General features: G+C 39.3%; 1 protein-coding gene across 7 annotated transcripts in view; it reads right to left on the bottom strand.

Moving 5' to 3' along the window:
* The window catches only part of LOC120765087 (ubiquitin-associated protein 2-like), a 68997-nt gene that overhangs the window by 15620 nt on the left and 40221 nt on the right, over positions 1–13156 (bottom strand). For 6 of the 7 annotated variants that reach the window (XM_040089379.1, XM_040089378.1, XM_040089380.1 and 3 more), the window contains 4 exons: positions 11079–11133; positions 9802–9905; positions 4685–4737; positions 391–458 (listed from right to left, as the gene is read on the bottom strand). In XM_040089379.1, coding sequence (XP_039945313.1) covers positions 391–458; positions 4685–4737; positions 9802–9905; positions 11079–11133 — 280 coding nt within the window. The remainder of the gene's footprint in view (positions 1–390; positions 459–4684; positions 4738–9801; positions 9906–11078; positions 11134–13156) is intronic. The other variant, XM_058424042.1, reaches the window with a different exon arrangement.

The raw sequence follows: 13156 nt of genomic DNA, 5'->3' as shown, positions 1-13156 counted from the left end.
TTTCATTTAACACATTTGTCAGATTTGTCTACATTCTGAAGACTTTCTGCATCTACAAAGACAGACTTTCCATTTTCTGGACACTAAAGCTAGAGCTTCCTTTTCAATGGCAAAATATATTCTTTCCCAGCTACTTTTTTCTTCCTGCCTATAAGTAGTCCCAATGCAGAAGGTGTGTTATGCTCACAAATTTGGTAAGTTTGTCTCCACTTTCACAGTCAAAACTCAGGAACTCACAGAAACAACAATTTGATGGATTTTTCAATTTTGAGATGACTTTGACCAGTCTCTGACAATGTTTTTATTCAATATTTTATGTGTGCAAGCTAACATTGCTTAATCAAGGAGAAGGTTTTTAACGTATATGGAAAACATGGCAAAAGAGCTTACCTTTGCCCAGGAGTCACATGATTTTCAGCTGGAACAGAAGATGAAGTGAAGACTTTTGTTTCAGAAAGCTGAAAAAGAGATAGGGGAAGAATTTTATACGCTCACACTTCCCTCCTGCAACACCTGCAGAAATTCCATTTTGGTCATATACTTTCAAGATAAAAGTCAAGTTAAACCACCATTACAAACAGCTACTCTGAAGCTTTGCTTAAAAAGACAAAAATATGTAGCCAAACTGTAGTATAATCTTCCCCACAGAGTCAAGTACGTATTTAACTGGAGGGTTGGGTTAGGAAATTTGACCTACTGAAAGCACACACCAGCTTAGAACAGTACACCAATGTAACTACATCAGCCTGGGAAACAGTTTAACTGAAATACAACAGTAGAAAGTAATTAATGTGACAGCCATTCTACCGTCAATGGGTAGACAATTTATGACACTGTAGAACAACTCTGATAGATCTTGTTGCACAAGGGTAAGACACTGCACTGCTTGCACTCATTTCATGTATCCTTGCATATGACATTTCAGCTCGCACCACCAGCAGAGGCAGGTAAGCACAGATATAAGTACAGTGAACCAGCATTCATGGTTCCTTCTTGGCAGCTCTGTTAGGAGAGGCAATAAGGTATTCAACTGAGCGCTCGAGAGCACAAGCTCAGAAACAGTAATAAAATGAGGGCCATTCTGACACTCAACTAACAAGTCAGACCACCCATAGAGGAAAGCAGCACTGTTTCCACCATGCTGTTACAATACAGAGATATAGTCGCACAGACACCTGGGGAAGTGGAGCTGGTTGGGACTTGGGGGGAAAAGAGGAGGTTGGTTGGTTGGTTCTTTGCAGTGTGGTTGGATTTTTTTAACACTTTTTCTTGTTTAAAGAGTAGTAGTTGAGCAACTATAACTTCCTAGGCCTAATTTGTTTATACTGGTGGAAGTACTTGCAAACCAGAATAGGTCTTAAGCCAATACAGGTTAGGTTTAGCAAGACGGAGATACGCATGTACAGCACTTGTACTTTAAATTTAATTTTCACAAAATCACCCTTAATTCCTTTGGAAGCCTTGTCTTTGATTGAAGAACAACTGACCTATTCAAAGAACACCTTTAGAATGGGCCATTTGATACAGCTCCCCTAGGAAATGATGCATTTTTTAATTGCATACTTTTCCAGCAGCTTAGTTTAAAGGAGCTGCCATCACAAACATGAGCCAATTTCATTTGCCATGCCACAGGCAGCTCTTCTGAGAGCATGTGTATTCCTGAACATGGATATCTGATAAGGGTCTCCTATGAAACACTGTTGATTTAAGAAGGCCACAGAAAGGTTGACTGAGAGAAAATTGCTACTCAAGAGGCAGGGTAGAGATATTTCACATACTCTCCCACCACCCTCTTGCAAGAAACACATGAAACATATGAGGCCATGAAGAAATCACTACTACCACAGTTCCTCCCTCCATTCTTGCCCGCCCCTTGCAGCCAACACAATGCACTTTAATCCCTCATTTCTGGATCACTTGTCCTGAGATTAATGCTGACAGCCCACAGTTCAGTGTATTGACCAAAACAAAGAAAGAACATTTTGCTTAAGTACATTTCAGTTAAAAAGGCTGTTCCTCTATTGTTCAGTGCTTTCCCCACATGTTTTATTTTAGAGCAATGCATACTGTACTTTCTGGGGTATTATGATATTCCTGCATTACATGGCACAAGAAGGTCAGCTAATGGCACAAGCAGCACTTTATGGTCTGCAATCCCCTGGTTAAATATTAAATTCTTTGTAATGTCAACAGTTGCTTAGACTCATATAATCAAGGAAAAGACTAACCATGGACAAACACTCATGAACCCCAAAAATTAAGCAAATTAAGGAGACTGAGGATGCTTGACAATGCAAATGCATACTTGATGTGTGAGAGAGTAAATGCTCTCTACAGATGAACCAGCGTGCAAACAAAAGTCTCCAGCTACCAGCTCAGTTACATTGAGGTTTACACTACACTGGCGAACTCACTGCCACAAGGTCCAATCAAGCACTTAATTCAGGACTCTGCAGGGATTACAGCATTCGTCAAAACATGTTTCCTGCTGTGGCAGATGAAAAGTTTCGTTACACGAATGTATTTAGTACTTCTCAGAAGTAGTATTTCCAGTTCCCAATCAAGCCATTATGCTTGCTGCACACTACACTCACAAATCTTTCACTGAGGCTCTGGCATTTTCCCAGAACTGAACGAATGGTTGTGAGCCATTTGTCGGTGTTGGCCTCACAGGAGTATGTCCTCCATCTGCAGTGAAATGCCTGTTCTTTCCAGCTCCTGTTCCTATGATAAAATCATTCTCCAATCACCAAACAGACAATGCACTTGCAAACTAGCTACCAACTCCTAAAGCAGTAGAGGATGGTGAGGAGAAGAGCAAAATATACTCTGGTAACCTCAGAGAAACTCAACATCAACAAATCAGAAATTTAAAAGAAGTTTATTAGTGTTTTAGTATGATGCAGTGAAGGCAAAGAAATTAAAACAACTTCTCATGCTTCCTGGTAAAGAAACCACTTTCACCAAAACACGCTTTTCTTCCTTTCCTTTTTTAAGAAAAAAAATTGTTGTTTCAAATAAAATCTAGTACAACCAACATCATACAGAAAATGTTCGCCATCACCCACTTTCCAGCAATTTGCATTTCTTCTATTTCTTCCCTTTGGAATACTTTCTGTAGTAAACTTTACTTTTTTTTAGCCAGGAGAGCATGATCACAATTTAAAGAACAAAATCCAGAGCCACTTACAGTAACTCAATATTTGTATAGTCCTTCATTGTTCAAGCCCTGAATATCCCTTTAACAAAATACAACCTCCTATTTTCACTGCAAGCAGTTTCCATTCTATTTAATAGCACTGCAAAAGATAAGGACCAGAGAGGACTATCAGGTCACAAAGACCTACTTCTTCTTGGGTCAAACAACGTTAGGTTTCACGCACTTGCTCATAACTTGTATGTGACTAGAGAATACCACCTTTAAACAGAAATACTCTTTAGAAAAACACCTGGTCTTTCCCTGCAGACAGCAAATATGTCAGCTTCCTTTGTTCTTTTAATCGATAGTCATTCCACTAGAATTGTTTGTTACACACTTAAATCCATGGATTCATTTTTCAGACACAGGTTCATACTACTCTTCTGCTAGACTACAACCAGAGTCCATCATAAGCTCCTAGAGTAACCCTTTCAGATGCCCTCAACTAAAATCTCCCGTCTTAAGGCGCTTTAATCAGACATTTTCAGCTATTTATTATACACAACTTTTTACCTGTAAAAGCAATGAGAAATTGGATTTGATACTTAAGAATCAAGTTCAGGAGTGTCCACATAAAGTAACATAACTCATGAATGACTAAGAGATAGGGAAGAGTGTCAATAGGCAAATAGGAGCTTTTTTGATACAGCATCAGCTCATGCTGAGCTGATCTTTTTTCATCATCCACTACAATCCTGAAACTTTTGAGTTGTTGCTTTCCAGACACCAGGCCCTCGTTCTGGAGATGTATCTTTATTCTTATTAAAAAAATGTATACTTGGCTATAATAAAGTATTTTTCATTGGAACAGGTCAAATCTTGCAGAGGTCCAAATCTCGCCACATGACTGGGTTACTTTCAAATGTTATTCCAATATTTTTTGTATTTCACAAACATTTTATTAAGCAATTATTTTAGTTTTACTTCACAATCACTGATGGAGGCACTAGATGGCACCTGGGCCTGGACTAGGGGAACTAATAGCCCTCCTACAAAAGCCCACAATCAATAAGGGTTCTACTGTAACAGATTTGCCAAAACTTGCAAGGCCAATTTCAATATACTAATATTACTATGTTTTGTGATAGAATAGCCCATAAATTTCCACCATTCTTAGCCCTTAGTCCACCTTTAGCACACACTGAAGAAACTGAGGACAGGTTTAAAATATGCCAGCTTTTGATGACATTAACTGATCTAGAAAACCTAGGAATTTAAAGAGTTTCTTTTGATTCTCTCAAAAGATACATCCCTGTCATTAGGTAAGGATGGAGTTTCCATTTCAGCTACATGAAACATTCACACATTTTCAGGAATAACACTGACATTCCACCTTGCAGGAGGAGGCAAAAAGGACGACTTATTTTAACACTTCTGAAAATAAACTTGAAATAAGGGGTTACTTCAAATATTTGGGTTTTGAAACCAACACTAACTCTGAAGAGAATAAATAATCAGTTGGTATATCCAACCAGTTGCACTTACATCTTCATTCCAGTCTTCTGCTGTCCATTCTTCTATTGAGTTTTTCCACGCTCCTATTATAATTGGGTAAAGAAAGAACACGGTACCAGTTAAAAGCACAACATTGTGTTTCAACCCTTCGGCTTTACAAGCAATCCTGTTTTCATTACCAGTGGAACACAAAGCAAAGAGATGGAGGCCAGAAACATGTTTGGAAACATGGTTGGAAGCTCCAGGAAACTGGTCTGCAGAATTAAAATTTTGGGAGGGAAACACCACCACTCCTCCATCCCCCCTGCCCTTAATTTCTGATTTCAGGCATTTCTTAGCCACTATGGTGTTGGACTTAATTAGCCTGGATGCATGTCTGCACCCAGTGATTAATCCCAAACATTGAAAGAACTTCCTCCTATGGGTCCTACGACCCACAGGTTGAGGTTACTCAACTCTCCCACAGGATCCCCTAGCTTCACGCACAAATTCGTACAGAACAAAACACAACAACACCAGCTCCAATACCCACAATCCTACTTTCAACGCATTCAGTTTCAAGACCCAAGCTATGGAGCTTGTGGAGACTACTTCCCAACCTGTTAACTCACTCCTCAGAGTAGAACAACTGCAATTCCTTCCCCTGAGAGAGCAATTTATTTTAGAACATATATAATTCCTATGATGGTAGCAAGACAATCTTTAAATTTCCAGTGTAGCTAAAAAACACTTCCTGTAACTCGTGGCAGACTGGATTTGGCAAACACTGGAGCACAGTGCAGCATGCAGAAATAGGAAACCTACAGAAAACAATCCTATGGATGCAAAAATCCAACCCCATCTATAGGAAACAGCAGGTATGGATAAACAAGAGTAATAAAGGGACTGAAGGCCTTGACCACCAGCAGCAGTACGGGGAAGGTTATCCCAACAACAAGCAGAGCCTTCATGTAAACCGTGCAACCATGAGCAAAGAAAACACCAGCATCAAAGGTAGTGCCACCAGCACCCTGGATCAAGTACGAAAGCAAAAGGACTGCTTATTCAATCATCTCCTTTTACTTAACCAGGAATTATCTGAGATGTACTAATCCAGAAACAAGCCCCCCAAAGACACCATCAAAACTACCTGGTACAAACGCCAGCACTGAGAGGTGCTTCCTCTCATACTCCATGACACCACAGTGTGTTTTGGCAGAGGAAGGTCGAGCGGTGCCAGTCCTATCGGGCAAATGGGCTGACCATGAAGGTTAAACACAGTAGGGGTAAGAGAGGGGGAATATAACTTGGAACCCAAAATTATTTGGCAGGTCCTGAGCAAGGTAACATCCGCTCTGTGTGGGCTCTGTCAAGCAACATAGAGTTGCCTGAAACATCTCATGCTCACTTTTTCGCAAATGGCCCCTAAAAAGGGCTGATGTTTTTAGAAATACCCATACGCCCTCTAGCAAAACTACTACAATGCCTCAAATTTCTAGAGTAATCCACACATTTCTACAGAAATTTTGAAAAGTAGTAAAAGCACAATGAGCACCAGTTTTTAGAGGAATAGTTGATTTTCTTTCCCTTCCCCTGACCAGCACAGAATGCATTTCCCCAGTATTTCTTCTTTGAAGAAGGAATCAAAGTATTTGCTCTGCTTGTATTTATCTCCCATTAGACAGTGCCAAGGCCTATCTCTAGAAGACAAGCCTTGCACTGATACCAGAACACTAAAACACAACTCAGAGTCTGACAAAATAAGCACTAAAAGAGCTCAGATACATCAAGTCAGACTCTTGAGTATTTCCCACCACCTTTGGGAGACCAAACCTACTTGGAATAATACTTGTGATGTTTTCCTGACATTCAATTTAAACAATTATCTGTTGTTCCTTCTTATAAAACTACTTCTGAGGTTTACTCTTTTAAGTACTTTCATTTAAATACTGTGTACAGCCTTCCACCCTTTTATTAGTTTATGCAAGCTGCCCAGTTTACTAGTGTCATTTGCAAACACTCTTCCTTCCCAACTCAATCCCTGCACTCTGTTATTTCAGTACTCTTTTGTGCACTAAATCTAGTTTTTGAATGTCTTCCTCCTATTGACAGGATTTCTCAATCAGTTCTTGCCACAGGCACATCAATTTCTTTTTAGTCCAAAATCCACCCTGGCATTACTGCAACTCTTCCCAATCTTTCCCCCGCTTTGCAAATCATCACAATTCAGGAGTTCTCTGTTTTCCATCAAAATTATGCTTTGTATTTTCAAGGATCCTTGTCATACAAGCTTCAACCTAGACAGTTATTTGTGACTCATTCCCCTTTCTCTTTGTAACAAATTCAGTTTTATAAAGTTATCAAGCCAATAAAAATAGCATACATATTTTAATGAGTCTTCAGCTACGTCCCTCAAATTCTCCTCTCTTCCTGTAACACTGCTTAATTTTTTAGCCTTTCTTTGAATAATCATTGATATTAGCCCCAAAATAAATTTAACTTGGTCTATTCCGAACTTATGTACTAGTTATTTCCTTCTGGATTTGCATTCTAGAAAGACTTGAAGGTTTCCTTAAATAGTCCTTCTGTCTTTTACAGTAGATATTGAAAAAAAACCCCAAACACAAAATGCACTCCCCCGCCTCCAAAAAAACCCCCAAACACCAACTTCCTTCTACCTTCCAAGGAACACAATTGTCCCTCTTGAGAGAAAAACTCTGTAATTTATTTTTTATTTGAAAAGGAGGGAAAAGCCCAGTCATTCTTCTGTTTCAGAGTAATTTAAGGTTGTTCATAACTAAGATAGTAAAGGAAGTTTTTTCCATGAAACTTATGAAACAAAGTAGAGATATTGAGTAAATTACCAGAACACAAGGCCATTTTTACAACCAACTTTGAGTAGTGAGCATTGCCAATATAACTTATGTATAAGAACTGCTATGATTTGTGCTCATTTTCTTCCACTGTCCTCTACATTACAAAAAATGTAAGAAAGAAATGAGGCAGCTCAAGTTTATTCCCTTTTGGAGGTGAATTGGTAATTTTGTTTCTCTTCACCTGTCTCTTTGCCTTTCATCTGTACACTATTTCTTTACAAATTAGGACGCAGGAAAACTGATGCTGTATTATTTGGAATACACCTTAATTTTCTGCCAAGGAATTTTGCAGGAAGTCCCTCACAATGACACCACTCATTCATACCTCAAAGATTCATTCATCTGACAAGGCCAGGGAAAATTCCCCAAATGCCTTCTCACACCTTCTTCCTACAATGTTTCCCAAATTTCCATGCATGCCTTGTGCTATTGAAGTCCAATGTGGTTGTTGGTGACACATCCAGAGCAAAAATGCGCTTGACATCCAAACAGAAATTCCACACATCAAAACTCTGAATTTCCACCACTCTGTCAGCAGCACACCTCTCATGATGGCACATTTGTACTGTCAGAGGGAACCGTTTACCCACACCAAGCTACTCTTATTCCTAGACAAATTCTTTCCCTTACTGAACACTAAGGAGATGCCTACAGGGACAGAGGCTGCTGTAACAGAGGCACATGGAGGCTACTCTGAGAGAGCAGGGAGGGTCCCAGAACACTTGAGTTCATTTCGGAAGTAGAGCACAAGTCATGCATAAGCTACATCCTTACAGATGCAATCAGTAGTAGCAAACCAGTGATTCTCTACCTCTGGTCCAATCTCCTAGTACCTTTCTTGCAGATCTTTCTTTACTTAGTTAATCTTACAGCTTCTGCAACACCTGTGATTAACATACCCTGCCCCTTGCTAACAGGTATCAAACAACAACAATAACATAAGAATCCCCAAAGGAACTTTCAAGAAATTAGGTAATCTTCCTTATTTGAAAAACTAATGCAAGTAAAAACAAACGGTGTATTTCTGTTTGTGCTACAGCACCAAGTAATTTAACAATTCCTTAGAGAGATACTGTATTTGGTAAGAATGCACCCTTTAACAACCACTAATACCATCAAAGCCACTCTTCCATACTGGTTTAGAAGGTAATCAGAGTGACAAGATGGCTGACTAATAACCATCCCTGCACTTTGAGCCTGTTGTTGTCTTCTCTGGTTAAACGGAAAATAGCTTGTAAGACATTCAGAAAGCTGCATCTCTCAAGTGGCTCACAGCAGAGCTCAACAGAGCATACTCTGCCCTTCAGGATCAGCTTCCACACTTGACACAGGAGTTGATAAAAATCACCCAAGTAAGCTTCACAAATGAAGAGATCAGAAGAGTTATCCATCGCTGCAGTTAAGAGAAATTCACTCAATGGCTCCAAAGTGGGGACAAAAACATACATTACCTTCTCCATTCTAACACAAGGTTTCCTTTGCCTTCATCTCCTGTCACAGAACACAGGAAGCAGCGAGGTAGCCTATTTCTTCCCATCACAGATAAACAGGCCACCCTCCTGATTTCTGAATCACTGTAAGACCACAGCCAAATGGTTCCTTTCCAAATTATGTCAGTCTCTTGCCTTTAGATGGAAGTGCGTACTTCTCACTTGAAACTTCACACAGAAACACACATCTGCCTCGATCGTCAGACAGGTCAACAGCTTTTTGGCTTCAATTCTAGTGCCTGCTTGTGCTTTAGCTAGTAGTTTTTCTCTTCGAAAGTTGCAGATCTTGGTACTCCATCCAGAGACTCACATCCTTACATTTCTGCATTGTGCAGCTAGGGCTTCCAAAGCTACCCCAGTGTCACTGAGTGAATTCATACTTGTAAACTTTTTCTTTTATTTTTCTTCTTAGATATTCACACCCTATTGCCTAAAGCCTGTGGACCAATCAATTCTATGAAGACTTATGCTCCTTAACTACGTTAGGTGAGATCTTAAGCAGTATTAAGATATCTAAATACTTCTTTACATACAAGGTTCTTCCAGTGAGTCTTCAAATTCCTTGGTTTCTCAAGGGGGTTTTAGTACTATAACAAAAGATTCCAAAATGCCTCCTCATTCTCACCAGAGACACTCAGGCTCTGCACATCAGCAGCAGTTAAACTTAAAAATCACCTAATATCTGTCACAAGAGATGTATACAAATTTTCAGAAGTTAATTGAACACTAACAGAATGGTTATTTTAGTTTCAATTTGCTACAGGTCTTCATTCCAATCCTTCCACTTCTTGAAGCATCTTACCAGTTCCATCATCTGCATCATTCTGACCAGTCTCCCAGATCTCTGACTTTGTCCCAAAGCCATCAGTGGCAGAAGACTCCGTATAGTCTGCAGGATTAAATGTCCTAGAGTTTTGAAAGTTAAGAAATGGAAGAGAACACATGGGTCATTCAACGAGCACAAGTGTCATATTTTTAGCTGAAGTTGTATTAGATTTAACATCTTGATTTCCACATAACTTATCTTGACAGCTTTTAGTTTTCAAAAAAAAAAAAAAAAAAAAAGGAATTCTTTTACAAGCAGACAGAGATAAAAAGGGAGAAAATAGGAGACGAAAGTGAAGAGACTGGTGAACAAAATTCCTGTAGAGAAACTGAATCAAATCAATTCCTGAAAAACCAGTTAACAGCATCCCTATTCCTCCCAGTCTTATAAAACATTAGTTTATACACACAATGATGACTCTCTCAACTGCTAAGTTTTTCCAGTTCTTCAGCAGGTGGCTGACTGATAAGTGACCAGTATAATTTCCTTTCAGACCATCGATTAGATTATTTCAAAGTGCTCTGCTTGCTGACACCAAATGCCAAAATACACAGATGCCGCTAGAAGGTGAAGAAGCATTATTGAAGAAAAATCTCTTTTCATTTCATCATCTGCAAGTATGAACAAGAAGAATTATTAGAGAAGTAGAACAAGACTTCAGTTCATCATGACTTCACTGATGTTGCATCAAGTGTCATTAAAGGCAAACATTGAGTGACAGCAGTGGAGGCTACAATTCTACAAAACAAGTTATTCCAACAAAATTGAGAGCAAACTTTTAAGCTGCTGAGTAACCTCCCGAATCTAAGGTCCATATGAGTCCAAACAGCCAAAACACTAAACGCCAAAAGCAGAAGAAAGTTTAGAATTGCCATTTTCAAGTTTTATACATAACACATATTGCACGTTCTTCATTACACTAAAATAAATCTAGTTTTAAATTCACCTAAGACTATATGTAGCACACAGCTTTCAGACTCCAAGGCACCATGTGGCTGATAGCAGGTATGGCTCTCCATGCTTGAGATATTAACATGGAGTAGACATGTATTAGGATTCTAGGTGTGCCTAGTTAAAAACACTAGTTTAAGACAAAAATATTCCATTCATCATCTAAGAGATTTTTCAGTTTTTGCATCCATATTGGTTTATCGAACACACAGCAATAACCATATGTAGAGGGGCAACACTGTCAATTAATATTGCCACTCAGTTTGAGCCTTGCCAAAATCTGTGCTCTGCATGTTTCTTACCCCATGCCTTGGGCTGAAAACCTCCCCGCTCCTCTCCCTCTGCCACGTCCAATCCCTAGGAGAGAAAACACCATTTAACAGCAACAGCAGAGGAGCCACCAGTGACTAGTCTGCCACATTAAAAAATGCCACAGTTCAACAAAACTACCATAGTTGAAATTAAATATAATTTACTTCCCAAATTCCCACACAGAATTTGCTTCCCTAACACAATCAAATAAGACTTGTTTCATCTAAGACCATGCATTTCAGTAGGATCTGCAATTATTTGCTGTCTTTTGTGTGTCTCACAAAGTAGCTCCAAATGCCATCAAAAGAAATTACCTTAAGACTCATCCCAAACTCTGCTATTGCCAGCTTATTAGATATTGTTCAAAATTTTGCCTCTACTGTCTCATTCTTTCCTAAGATGCTCTAGAACCCCAGCCTCCCGGAGTATCCTGATCTCTCAAGCAATTCTCTGTCACTCGTTATCTGTGAGGAAAAAGTTGAGACTCCACTTGTTCCTTCTCTAACTCAGACCACCTGCCCACCCTATTGTGCATTTGCCAATCTCTTACCACACATTCCTTCTGCCTCACTCTCCATCACAGTTACTGATAGGAAAACACCCAAATTAAAAAACTCAAACTTCCTTCTTATCACCCACAAAAATATGAATTGGTTTTAACAAAAACGAGTATTTGTTTCCTCCAATTTTGATTATCAGCCTCAGTTTATGAGCTTCTTGATACAATGAACAGCTTAATTTTTGCACATTGTATATTGTTAACAAGGCATGAAAATGTTTGTGTTATTCAAGAATACACAATCCAAGTGTCCAAAAAAAGTGTTACCAACTATTTCTTATATGTAATATATTTTTGCATATATTTCCTTCCCCACCTTTTTAGGGGTTTTATGTAAGGCTTACGCAGTTTGTTAAGGTTTTTTTGAGGAAGGGTAAGAGTATTGTTTTGTATTACAAGAAGAGAAGGAGGTCAAGAGCTACACTCAGAGAACAAAACAATGTTTATTTTAATGACAAAATTATCTGGTAATTGTAAGTCACAAAGCAACTGCAAGTTTACCAGAACACACAAAAATTATAATCTTAAATCACCGGAACACTGACGTCTAGAGATCAGAATTACCCCTTACTTTCAGGAGACAACCCAAACTGAGCAAGAGCAGTCCCTCCAGGACATGGTAACACCAGTTTATGAAGGTTCTACTTTAATGACTTTCTGTTTTCTGCTCTCACCACTCATTCTTCCCCTTACACCAGCCCACTGTTGAAGTGTTAAAAGACATTTATTTCTGGACCTACTTTTTCAAGACTTTTTAGAACCACCAGTTCTTAGTGGACAAAAGATTCCCATCCAGCAACACACACCATTTTGCTGGGACAAGAACAAAGAACAGCTTGAGTCTGACTCTTACTAGCTCTGTTATATCTACATTATTTTCCCCTCTTTGCTCTCTCCTCACAGCTGGTTGGAAAGAAGACAGACGGAGGTTAGGAAAGAAGCAACAACTGCTGCAACCTGCCATTTGCCACCCATCTTCACTGAGCCCATTTGCTTTTTGCCATAAACAACAGTGCCCCAAACCCCACTGCACCCAACTGCCTCCAACTTGACCACTGAACCTTGTTTCTCAGCCTACCTATTCTACTGCTATCCTCTGCCAAAGTCAGAGCGCACTGGATTACCGTTCTGCCCAGTACATTTTTTTATGCTCAGTAAGTTTTTCTAAGAGTAGAACCAGTTACATAAGTTTACCTGGGGACACAGTAGGGGCCATCATGTAACAAAATCACTTGATATTGCTATCAATAGAGCATTAAACACCATTTACAGAAATTGCACAGAAGAAAGATCAACCATTTCCTGACAGGCTGAGGTACAGGTGGGAGCTGCGAAACACAAAGTCAACTAGAAACAGTTTTGAGTGAGACAGGTATTAGGTACAGAGAGATAACTGAAATAGCTGTCATGAAAGAAGAAAAATATTTTAGAAGAGGTAAGTCACCCCAGTATCTTAAATAGGCAGGAGCCTGAAGGAACTTAGGACACTAAAGAGAAGGTGATGTTTTA

Source organism: Hirundo rustica, chromosome Z (genome assembly GCF_015227805.2).
Source record: "Hirundo rustica isolate bHirRus1 chromosome Z, bHirRus1.pri.v3, whole genome shotgun sequence".
NCBI classification, from domain to species: Eukaryota; Metazoa; Chordata; class Aves; order Passeriformes; family Hirundinidae; genus Hirundo; species Hirundo rustica.
This window is presented reverse-complemented; position numbering and strand designations above follow the sequence as displayed.